The 12,637-nt window shown below is 43.3% G+C and overlaps 1 protein-coding gene across 2 annotated transcripts; it reads left to right on the forward strand.

Moving 5' to 3' along the window:
• Nucleotides 1–497: 497 nt before the first annotated feature.
• Nucleotides 498–12,109, forward strand: APOH (apolipoprotein H). 2 transcript variants are annotated; one of them, XM_065896951.1, is made up of 8 exons: nt 532–595; nt 989–1,165; nt 2,575–2,671; nt 4,117–4,193; nt 5,142–5,330; nt 7,702–7,881; nt 10,123–10,320; nt 11,962–12,109. In XM_065896951.1, exons 1-8 carry the CDS (start codon nt 532–534, stop codon nt 12,015–12,017), a joined length of 1,038 nt encoding a protein of 345 aa, XP_065753023.1. In that variant the 3' UTR covers nt 12,018–12,109. The 2 variants fall into 2 exon arrangements, with proteins under 2 accessions (XP_065753025.1, XP_065753023.1); XM_065896953.1 differs by lacking the exons at nt 2,575–2,671; nt 4,117–4,193 and having other exon boundaries at nt 498–595.
• The last annotated feature ends 528 nt before the right edge of the window (nt 12,110–12,637 follow it).

Below are 12,637 nucleotides of genomic sequence, written 5' to 3' on the forward strand. Positions count from 1 at the left end.
GACCTCAGTTTTTCAGGCTTTATAATCTTAGATGCTGCTGTGAAGATGTTCTTTGCTCATATATCTGGAACCTGGAACGTCATTTTAGAGGTGAAGAGACCTGAAAATAAGCGATGGTCCTCAGTTTGCATGCCAAGGCTGGGGGTGGAGCGGGTAATTCAGCCTTTGCGTTTTCTATCCACCGCTACACAAACCAAGGATGGAGAGCAAGACGTCTGGACCAGAAGCCGGGCAACCCGGAACTACCAGGATTGTATCAGAGGCAAGACCCAGCTGTTGTGTGCCATTAACATAAATGTCGTGAAGACAGAAACCATCTACCAAAGGTTTCACAACAGACCCGCCAAAGTGAAAAGTAAATGATTAAAGAATGTAGGTCTTGGAGCTCCTTTCAGACCATGATCCTTTATCTTCTATTTACAGAGATAATAGTACACCCCCAAATGGTTAATATTTAAGCACTTTAATATTTACAGCTCTCTTCTTAGTAGAGGAAAGCCGCTTCGGTAGTGCCAGTGTGAGCCATCCACGATGATTCCTCCCGTCCTCATCTTGTTCTCAAGTTTCCTCTGCCATGTTGCTATTGCAGGACGAAGTAAGTACTCTTTGCTTTTGAAAAAAAGAATTCGGATATCCGTCCCCCTTGTGTATGCCAGGGATCCATAATGATTAGTTAAATTCTCTTTAGGGTGGATGCTTGAGAGAGTGGATTGGTGCTTGTTCTTTGATATAGCCATGCCTAAAGTTCCTGCATGAGGTATTTACCTTGTTTAAGCCTCAGTATACGGACCTGTGAAATGGAGATGACAATAGCGCCCTTCAAAAGTTGGTGAGATTAGACGAGGTATTGCATAAGTCAAGTATTTGGTACAGAACTCAGCGTGCATATTATTGGTAGCACGAAATACTTTTCATTTGTGTGTGCTATAGCTGAACTTAAAACCGCAAATACAGATTTCTCGGGCAACGGCTCTGTGCTCTGTTTCAGTCTGTCCCAAGCCAGATGACTTACCATTTGCCAGAGTTGTTCCGTTAAAAACATCCTATGCCCCCGGGGAGGAGATCGTGTACTCCTGCCAGCCAGGCTACGTGTCCCGGGGAGGGATCCGGCGGTTCACCTGCCCGCTCACAGGACTTTGGCCCATCAACACGCTGAGATGCACACGTAAGTCAGCCTCCATCTCATGCATTCTCCCCGTCATTCACATCCTGGACATGTTGGGGAGATGACCTACCTTGTCATGCTCGCGGTACAGAAAGCCAGCAGAACTGTGGAGTGGAGGGCTGTGAAGAAACAGGAGGGTCTGTGGGGAGTTCCACAGGAGAAGAGGCTAAGGACAGTAAGTGCTATTTGCAGCACAGCCTGGAACTAGGGGAGATTTTAAGAAGAGACTTGGTACGATAAAAGGGGAGGAAAACACTGCCGATGTGAAAAGAGAAGTGGAGATTATATTACAAATTATCTTTATAATAAAATATAAATATATTAAATTAATAATGTACAGGAATATTATATGTAATAATATATGTAATATAACAGTTATATATGTATATATACATTCACAGATATCTGACTTTATGGTAGATGGTTGCTTTTTTATTTTTTGGCCGCGTGGCTCAGCCTGTGGGATCTTAGTTCCCCGACCTGGGATTGAACCCTTGCCCTCAGCAGTGAAAGCACAGAGTCCTAACCACTGGACCGCCAGGGAATTCCCGGTGGTTGCTCTTATTTATGCCTCAGAGCGTGGCTCCGCGATAGCACGCTGGCGTTATTTTTTCGCAGTCGGCTCTTGAACAATCCACCTGGGAGGGTTTCTGGCAATTTTATGTAGAAGTCAGGCAGCAAAAATAACTGTATGGACCTATCCGAGCTCGGGTTACTTTGGTTGTATGGGTGATACCATTTGTGAAAACGATACGTGTTCATGCAGTGATTTTAATATGCTTTTTGATTAAAAAAGACAAAACGTAATTGTTAATGAAAAACCACCGTAACATCATTAGGGAAAATTTTTCCGGAAATCAGCCTTAACTTTGCAACACTAACAACTTGCTTTTTCAGGTTATTTTCCGCGTGTATATTTTCCTCGTTGCAGTGAGTTGACACCATTTTGTGTTTTTCTATTTTCACTAACATATCAGAAGCATGGACTGTATCTCTGTAGTCTTCATAATCCATATTTTATTGGCCGTATCACAGTTCAGGTGGATTTACCCTTTAATTACCATTAATTAAAATAATACCCTGATAGCGAACATTTAGACTGTTTGGCTTTTGTCATTAGAAGTAACAATACAGGGAATTCCCTGGCGGTCCAGGGGTTAAGACTCTGCACTTCCACTGCAGGGGGCGAGGGTTCGATCCCCGGTCGGGGAACTAAGATCCCGCATGCTGCGTGGCAAACAGTACAATGGGTGCCTTGGTGCATATATCATTTGACTTATTTTGAGTTATCTTCTTAGAGTAGTTACCAGTAGAGTTACTGGATCAAAGGATAGAACTGAGTTTATACATTTTTATTTTAATAGTAAATTCTATAAATGGAAATTGACCTTTATATCTTTAAATCACAGCCAGAGTATGTCCTTTTGCTGGAATCTTAGAAAATGGAACTGTACGCTATACAACTTTTGAATATCCCAACACGATCAATTTTTCTTGCAATACCGGGTAAGGACTTCTGGCTCACAGATGCAGCCCATTCCTGCGCCCTTAAGCTAATCATCAAGACTGGTCCGTTTCTAGTCTTTAGGCTGGACTTGCTGAGTACAAATCACCGAATACAAATCCACAGTGGTGTTGAGGGCGGGGTAAGGGGTGGCGAATACAACAGCTAGTGAAATACGAAGTCAACATTCTAAGCTTTCTGCTCCTGATTAGTTACTTATTTGAGGAGTACATTGAAATTGTTGAAACTGGGTGATAATTCTTTATGATCTCTGGGCCAAATCTTGGCATGAGGGTTAAAATATTTTAGTAATCGGACTTGGGCTTTAGTTATGAGGCTAATTTCATCGACTGTGACCTCATGGAAGAGAATTTTATGGAAAAGGCTGAGTGTGATGATGTAAAACATAATCTTCATCCTCACAGCATCCCCAGAGGAAAGCACTTATGGTTGGTCATATGACTTACCTGCCTCATGAGCAAATACACCATCAGTGACACTGGCGAGAGCTCATCGGCTGTAGAGCAGGGCAAAATTTCACTGAGGAGGCTTGTTTGTGATTAGAGATTAAGAAATACTGTGTGTGAAAGAGAGGCAGTCCTTTCATCTGAAACACCAATTGACTGGTAGGCTTCATGATGAATGACCTTGAACAAACTGGCTTCAGGGACAATGGTACATTTGCAATGGAAATAGACTGCGTTGTTTTTAAACATTTGGGTCTGCAGGCTCTCAGAATATTAGGGATTATTCGGTTTGATTCACTTTTGTGAATTCGGTTTGATTCACTTTTGTGATCCTGAAAAAGAGGTGGTTCTTTGCTTGGAAGCAGTTAACCTGACCAGCTGGTTGGAGACAAGGGGTTTGGGCACTGGGTAGGGTTGGCTTCCATACCCACTAGCAATGGAACCTTCCCATTCTTCCGCAGTTCCCTGCAGCCTTAGGCTGGGAGACTTGATGAGCCTTAGAGGAATGTTAAGCCTCTCAGGAAAACAGTATTATAAGACGGAAAAGAAGCCAATAGTATTTTTTTGGGGGGGTGGGGGGTCTTCGTTGCTGCGCGTGGACGAGCGGGGGCTACTCTTCGTTGCGGTGTGCGTGCTTCTCATTGCGGTGGCTTCTCTCATTGTGGAGCACGGGCTCTAGGCATGCGGGCTTCAGTAGTTGTGGCATGTGGGCTCAGTAGTTGCGGCTCGTGGGCTCTAGAGCACAGGCTCAGTTGTTGTGGTGCACGGGCTCAGCTGCTCTGCGGCACGTGGGATCTTCCCAGACCAGGGCTCAAACCCGTGTCCCCTGCATCGGCAGGCGGACTCTCAACCACTGTGCCACCAGGGAAGCCCTGAGAAGCCAATAGTATTATTCTGCAGCCATGTTTAACAGAAAAGACATTTGAGATGCCACGGGTGGGTTATTTTATAATTTAGTGGATTACATTTTCCCTTTGCAGGTTTTATCTGAAAGGAGCTAATTCTGTTCAATGCACTAAGGAGGGAGAATGGAGTCAGAAACTTCCTGTCTGTGCTCGTGAGTTTGTGGGTCCCAGTTATAGGGAGGTGACTAGCTGATTTGCCTGGGACTTCCCTGGTTTTACCACTACAAGATCTACACCCTGGAAACCCCTCAGTCCCAGCTCCATGAAATGGTTGGTCACCTTTCTGGGGACTGTCCATCCTGATACCTTACTCTGGAAGATGAAACAACCGCTTTGGAATGACAAACTCTGAACCTGACCCTGACTCTAACACTGAAACTCCAGATTAGTTAGGTCAGGACGGCAACCCACTTCTGAGTCTCTGTGTGAAGCTACTCGTGTAAGCTCCATACAGACAGAGTACAAAAGCAGGAGGTATTCAACAGGAACAAACAAACCTAAACTAGGACCAAGATGTCACTCAGATGTCACAGATGACTTGTTGTCATCAGCAACTATTGCAGGAGGCTCCCTCAGCAAAGTCCTTCGCCAATTCTGACTCCCAGGAATGTCTTCCAAGGTAGCGTTTGGATCCAAGACGTATGGTATCTTAAGCAAAAAATTTCCTTCATCTTTTAGATTTTTTTTTTTTTGTGTGCGGTACGCGGGCCTCTCACTGCTGTGGCCTCTCCCGTTGCGGAGCACAGGCTCCGGACGCGCAGGCTCAGCGGCCATGGCTCACGGGCCCGGCCGCTCCGCGGCACATGGGATCCTCCTGGACCGGGGCACGAACCCGTGTCCCCTGCATCGGCAGGTGGACTCTCAACCACTGCGCCGACAGGGAAGCCCCATCTTTTAGTTTTTTGACTGGTTCAGACATCGGATTTCCAGATCATATTTTCTTCTTTGGCTTCTCCAGCTGACTGTGTTTACCCTGGCATGTGATCAAAGTTTGCATTTTCCCAAGTTACTCTCTGGATTTTTTTTTGTTTTGTTCTGTAAAGAGTACTTTTAAAAGACTCAGCTATTTTCATTAAAATGATAGTTCCTTATTTTTTCAGCTGTAACCTGCCCTCCACCACCCATACCGAAGTTTGCAAAACTTAGTGTTTATCAGCCATTGTCTGGGAACAACTCCCTGTATGGAGGCAAGGCAGTCTTTGAATGCTTGCCACAGCACGCAATGTTTGGAAATGACACCGTTACCTGCACAGAACATGGAAACTGGACAGAATTACCAGAATGTAAGGGTGAGTGCAATGATAAGACAGAATAATCATGGGAGTGTAGAATCTCTTTTTTGAAGAGGATTGAAAATTTCTCTGTCATGGAGTGTTTCAAATGACCTTGTGTAACAAATGTTTATCGGCATCTGCCGGGTACCCAGGATACCAGAGGAGCGAGACCTGACTCAGCTCAGGAAGATGAGCTATGATGCGGGGGTCTGTCTGCGGCTGCTCGGGAAGGCTTCCCAGAGGAAGGGCTCGCGGGAGCAGTGGAGAATGGGGAACGGCATAGGCATACCACACAAGGGCGCGGGATGGCGAGAGCCAGGGGGGTGTGAAGGAACAGGGTGTGTGCACGGACAGCTGAGTGTTACTGTGAGGCTGGATTAAACTGGGGAGTCCTGAGAAACAGGCGAAAAACTGGGTTGCAGTCAGATTGATATAAGCTTTTGTAGTCTTTACCTAAGCTTAAGAATCACAAGATTACTTGATTTAAAAATATATATGAAAATTCTTTCTCCTCTAATTTGACTCATCATCACTATCTTTGAACTGTCAACTGCATAACAAGTAGAATTTATCACACACACCAGGAATTATACTAAGGACTGTTACCTTCTCCCGCAGCGGGTGTTACAGATATCTACTGAATGATTCGAACATAAGTGCTTTTTAGCATAGGGAAACTACTACTACTACTAATACCTAGCACCTTTTGGGGGACTAAACTCTGGGCCAGGCACTGGTCTCCTCCTATATATGTGTCATCTCATTTAATTCTCCCGAGTCCTAAGCAGTGGGTTCTTTTTCTTTTCAGCCATTTACATAGATAGATCAGCCATCAGCATGTTGTGACATTCTCTCTCTTTCTCTCTATAGACGACATACTATTTTCCCCCTGCATCATGTGAAAATAAGTTGTACACATCATGACACTTACCCGTGAATACTTCAGCAGCATGAATGTCCTAAGACAACATTGTCATATGTTATCACTGTACCCAAGACATTTAACATATTTGGAATTATCAACAATAATAATTTAAACAATTACACTGTATACAATTAACAATATTTATTTCATATGCAAATTACCCCAGCTGATCCAGAAGTATCCTTTATACACGTGTTTGGTTCTCTGTGAAATCTAATCATGAATCCCGTATTCTGTCTAGGTGTCATAGCTCTTTGGTTTCCTTTAGTTAAGAATTATCCTCTGCCTTTTTGGCTGTCTTCCACTGACATTTTTGAGGAGTACGTGCTAGTTGTCTTGGAGAAGTTTCCACAATGTGAATTTGGTCGATTATTTACTCATGATTGCATTTGAGTTAAATACTTTTTTTTTTAAGAATACACTCCATCACATCAGAAGGCACATGGCGTCAGTCCATCACTGTCATGCTTAATTTGATCCCTTGGTCAGGTGGGGTACGCCCCTCTTCTCTTGGTAAAGGCATCTCTTTCTCGTTGAATTAGTAAGCAACCTGTGGGTGATAGTTTGAGGCAGTGAGAATATTCATTTTCTAGCGGTCATTTTAGCATCCACTGATAATCCTTGAACTCAGTCAGCTGAGACGTTGGTGGTTACAAAATGGTGGCTGTCTAAGTTTATCTTTCCTTCTACATTTATTAGCTGGAATTCTTCTACAGGGAAGAGTTTTTCTTCCATGAACTATTTCTTTTTAGCGTTATTATAGACTCACAGATTCTTTTGCACCCAATTTGTGGAAGAGCCAAAGCTGATCCAAGCAGCCCAGCACTGGATTTGGTCCCCTTGAACCATCTCATTAGACTTCCTCCCAAGAGCTCTGTGCTCCTCCCTCCAGCTTGGCTTTCTTTACTGGGGTAAATAGGGACATGGGTTTGGGGTTCTACCGCCGAGGATCTAAAGAAAGCCGGGAAGCCTTCAGTTTTCTCCTTCATATTTCATGTTGGCTTCTTGTATAGTCTGAAGACAGTCATAAGAGTTAGATTTAACATTTAAAATCCAAATAATGCTGTTCCAGCGTGCATAGAGGGAATCCCTGTGTTTTAATTTCATGGTCTTTTGGTTAAAAGAGACAGACTTTTTCCGTCTTTCAAACCCACCATCTTAGACTGTGCGCAGATGAAGTTTGCAATAAATACTACCTTGTGATTATGTGAAAGCCCAAAGCACTTGGTAACTCGTTAATTTTCTTTCAAAGTGTTGTTGTTTCTATTTTAATATCCAGAGTTTCACAAGGATAAGATAAAGGGGACAGAATTAAGCACCAAGGTCCCCAAAATTGTGTTCTAGGCACAGGGACACCCAGTGATTCAGTGGGGGAATAAGAGAGACAAGCGCGGGGCTATTCCGTAACCACTGGACCCCACGCTATTTATACTAATACGTCTTACTGCTTAAACTTTTTAGAAGTAAAATGCCCGTTCCCATCAAGACCAGACAATGGATTTGTGAACTATCCTGCAAAGCAAGTACTTTATTACAAGGATAAAGCCACTTATGGTTGCCATGATACATATGCCTTGGATGGACCAGAAGAAGTAGAATGTGGCAAACTGGGGAAATGGTCTGCACAGCCAAGTTGTAAAGGTAAGAAATATGGGTACGGTCTTGAACTGCCTCCCAATTCATCGAGTAGATCACCTTTACTTGCCATCTTCTTGTTCCAGTCATTTTCCACTTTGTTTCTCAGACTTGATTCACAGCTACTGGGATTTATATGGGCATGGGGAAACTTCACGCTTAGCAATCCTGTTTGAGATTAAACTGCATGAAATAAACATATTTTGTAAGCCTTGATAATATGGTGGAAGATTGTGTGGGCTTCCTATAATTGCTTTTAAGTCTTGGCCCATGAGCCTCCTTTTTTGCTTTGTTCTCTAGTCAAGACCCTTCTCACTGTGGCAAAACCCAACCACACATTCCGGCTAGTTCCAGGAAATGGTGACGAATTATAAACGTAACAGGCAATCGTATGGACATTGAATATGAGGAAATGAAACACAACTGGTCCTCTTGAGGACTGCAACTGAAAGTCAGGAACTATCGCTACTCTTTCCACATCTCATTGGCCTCACGGTTTCTCTCATATCTCTGTATCTCTGCTTACTCACCTTGAACCTGGCTTGATTCTACACCAGGACCTCTCAACTAAAGGATTCATCACTCACTGGCACCTTTTCCCTGAGATGCTGGTTGCTTCTGAGTTAGGTGTCTATCCTTGATCTAGTCTGTGTCATGCTTATGCAAAGAACACCGACTTTGCACTGCGTTTCTGCTCAAGTTGCTGTGGGCTGGACAGTTTTGTTTTTTTTAAATAATGTGTTTATTTTACTTTTGGCTGTGTTAGGTCTTTGTTGCTGTGCGCGGACTTTCTCTAGTTGCGTGAGTGAGGGTTACTCTTCGTTATGGTGCATGGGCTTCTCATTGCCGTGGCTTCTCTTGTTGCGGAGCACGGGCTCTAGGCACGTGGGCTTCAGTCGTTGTGGCATGTGGGCTTCAGTAGTTGTGGCTCACGGGCTCTAGAGCGCAGGCTCAGTAGTTGTGGCGCACGGGCTTAGTTGCTTCGCAGCATGTGGGATCTTCCTGGACCAGGGTTCGAACCCGTGTCCCCTGCATTGGCAGGCGGATTCTTAACCACTGCACCACCAGGGAAGTCCGGGTTGGACAGTTTAAATAGAAAAGGCAATTAGGCACAACAGGCAAAATGACATATGACTAGGTTGGGGTCCCCTAGAAGCAGAGCCTGAGACAGGGATTCAAATACAGTTGGTTTATTAAGTGAGTCTCAGGAAAAAGAATGTGAGGCAGGTAGGATGGAGCTGGACACTGGTTCTCAAACCTCGCTGTGCATCAGAATCTCTAGAAGTTTGTTTAAACAGAGTCTCTGATTTGCTGGATCTGCAGTAGGACCTGAGAACTAGCATTTCTACCGGGTTCCCAGGTGATACTGATGCTGCCAATCCAGGGACCATGTTTTGAACGAGGATGTGGTCTCAGCTAGAGTCTAACTTCAGTTTAATCCCCTGGGATCTCTGGACCATGGGAGTCCATCCCATCGAGAGGCAAGGGGACCTGATTATTTTGATCCCCTTCTCAGCCTGTCATAGGCTGCGGGCTGCTCCCTTCCCTGACCCTGGTGTTGTGGACTGATGTGCATACTCTCCTTGGAGAGGTGGCTCTCTTATGGCTGAAGGGCATTTTTCAGAGAAAGGAGCATTTATGAGCTGTTATGAGCCAACATTCACAGTGGCTGGTGGGTGCTGCAGCAACTCAGTAAATGGGAGCTGAGTGGGGCGGGGATGCTTACCTGAAACGGCAGGTATCTGATAGAAGTTCTTTTGCACAGAAGCCTAGTATCTGATGCTTCTGCTCTGACCTTTTTGTTGTTGTTGTTGTGATACGCGGGCCTCTTACTGTTGTGGCCTCTCCCGTTGCGGAGCACAGGCTCCGGATGCGCAGGCTCAGCGGCCAGGGCTCATGGGCCCAGCCGCTCCGCGGCATGTGGGATCTTCCCAGACCGGGGCACGAACCAGTGTCCCCTGCATCGGCAGACGGACTCTCAACCACTGCGCCACCAGGGAAGCCCTGCTCTGACCTTCTTATGTGGCTACTCCAGGGGAAGAAAAGGTGATCTTGGAAGCCATGATTAAAGGTTCTATTGACAAGGAGCAACAGTTAGCAATGATACTGACGTCACTTGCTATCTTAGAACCTTCTCGTCTTGAGCACTTTGTTTCAGGTCTGAACATCTACTGGTTCAAATGCTACATTTTCTTTAAGAAAGAGTAAATGAAGTCCTGTCTTGACTACAAATATTGTCTCTTTCAGCGTCTTGTAAATTATCTGTTAAAAAAGCTACCGTGATATATGAAGGAGAGAGAGTAAACATCCAAGACAAATTTAAGAATGGAATGCTGCATGGCCATAAAATTTCTTTCTTCTGCAAAAATAAGGAGAAGAAGTGTAGCTATACAGAGGATGCCCAGTGCATAGACGGCATCATTCAAATCCCCAAATGCTTCAAGGGTGAGTTCAACCCTGGAACGTTTAGCTAGCACTTACGCTTGTCCTTCACCATAATCAGTACTTTTATTACCTGATGACTAAAAGAAGCCATGTTAATGTGGCCACTGGATTTTTTAAAAGAGAGTGGGGCAGGAGGAAATAACAAGATGAAGCAGTAAGCTGCATTTAGTTTCCCCACATTTTCCTTTCCTTTTCTTTTCCTTAAAACTCAGGGTTGTGGTTTTATTTGATGAGTGTTGAATTATGCCATCATGTATAATTCCAGGTTATGCTTGAATACTACTAATAATATTGAATGGAATATTGAATAATAATATTGACCACCTCTTGGTCCCAAATGATAAAGAACTCACCCCAAACTACAAAGTAACTCATGTCAATGGTCATTGGTTTATAGATCTTCTAACATTTCTTTACTTCCTTCAGCAATTCCTGGAGTTTGAAAAGTACCCATTAGAGCAAAGTGTTCGTTAGAGCTAAACATTTTAAGGAAGATGATATTGTGTTTGTGGGTGATAAAGGAGTGTGTACTGGCCAGCATTAAAGCCATTAGTTTCAGGGGTTTTTTTTTAATTTATTTTTTAAAATAAATTCTGTATACAAAACTTTTTTTTTTTAATTACAAGCTATGAAAATATCTTCCCTAAGAATGTGATTTTCTTTTAACATTGCCTACAGTAACTTTTTTTTATTGGAGTATAATTGTTTTACAATGTTGGGTTAGTTTCTGCTGTAGAACAAAGTGAATCAGCTATACGTATACATACATCCCCTCCCTCTTAAGCCTCCCTGCCACCCTCCCCCCACATCCCACCCCTCTAGGTCATCACAGAGCATTAGTTTCAGGTTTAAGGTCTACATATCTTTGTTTCTGCAAAGGAGGAGCCAGCCAGAGGCTGAAGCTATTATTCCTTCCAGGTTTACAAATGCTTCAAGAATACTGACAGTCCTGTATCAGCTGGTAGAGGAGAGAGTTGGGAGCAGATTAGAGGAGAGAGGGGTCTGAGAAGTGGCCAGCTAGACAGAGAGAAGGAAATGATAACTAGCAAATAATACCCGCCTCATAGGTTTGATGATTAGAAATATTATGCGTGACATGGAGTAAGTACACAATGATAATAATGACGGTTATTATCACTATAATTACAAATAGTTAGAAAAGCACTGGATAAATTGTTATTGTTCAAAACATAGCAGAGCCCTAGTGAGACATTAAATACTAAAGTTGACAAAGCACAGTAATCCTAGCACAGACCAGCAGAAAAAATATTAGCAGAAGATAATTAAAATAAACCAAACAGAGCTTTGTTAATGCACTTCTTCATGCTGTTCTCTTTTATAGTCTTCAGACAGATGCAGCACTGTTGGCGCATTGGCGATTAAATAAGGGGCTGATACAGCTTTTTTCTTTTAATCTTGACTGTCAGAATTATACCTAATCTTTTATTTCCTCTCTTGGAAACGAGTGCCTTATCATTTCCCTGATTTTTCTCGAATCACTGAAAGCTCACACTGAATGCTTTCATTCACGTAATTCGATTTATTCTACACGTTTATAAAATGTATTTGACTTGGCTTGGCTACTTAACAGATTTAAGAGATGACTGTTTCTCTTAAAATTTTTTTTTTCTCCCCAAACAGAGCACAGTTCTTTCGCTTTCTGGAAAACAGAAGCATCTGATGTAAAACCATGCTAAGTTGGTTTTCTGATTCAAAATTAAGTGTCATACTTGTATGTGTTTGTCCAAGGAACCTAATGGAAATGGAAAAATAAAGTGACTGAATTTATGTGTCAGCCATTGCAGTGTTACTCCAGGGTAGCTTACTTTGAATTATCTGGTTAAGAAACCCAAATATTTGGAACATTGTCCTTGCATGGCTGTGAAATGGAAAGTGTAAATAATTACCTAGGTAACCCAGTTACCCTCTCCCTAATTCTACTCCTAAACGCTTTCACCTAGAACAACTGCGAGGCAACAGTTTTCTTAGAATGGTCCACAGACCCCGGCATCAGTATCGCCTGGTAATTATTACAAAGGAAAAAAATGCTGTGTCCCGGAACTTCTGAGGATGGCCCCCAAATCTGCATTTATAACAAAGTCCCCAGATAATTCTTCGCATTCTGAAGTTTGAGACGCATCACCAAAAAGGAATGCATCGACTTTCAGGCCAATAGAAATGGATCTGAGCCCTTAAAGTTTGGTTTACATAATGCCTAAATAGCTTTCCTTACCCACTAGAATTCCGTGACCCATCACTGACATTGCTCCTTTGTTTATGTCTAACGTCCTTGGCCTTTTCTCCTCCTGTAGTACGT

Source organism: Phocoena phocoena, chromosome 19 (genome assembly GCF_963924675.1).
Source record: "Phocoena phocoena chromosome 19, mPhoPho1.1, whole genome shotgun sequence".
Lineage (NCBI taxonomy): Eukaryota > Metazoa > Chordata > Mammalia > Artiodactyla > Phocoenidae > Phocoena > Phocoena phocoena.

What these genes read in the sequence shown, in the direction of transcription:
- APOH (XM_065896951.1), top strand. Translation starts at nt 532, where the DNA reads ATGATTCCTCCCGTCCTCATCTTGTTCTCAAGTTTCCTCTGCCATGTT. An exon ending in TGCACAGCCAAGTTGTAAAG is followed by an intron (nt 7,882 to 10,122) that starts GTAAGAAATATG and finishes TGTCTCTTTCAG; the next exon opens with CGTCTTGTAAATTATCTGTT. An exon ending in AATCCCCAAATGCTTCAAGG is followed by an intron (nt 10,321 to 11,961) that starts GTGAGTTCAACC and finishes CTCCCCAAACAG; the next exon opens with AGCACAGTTCTTTCGCTTTC.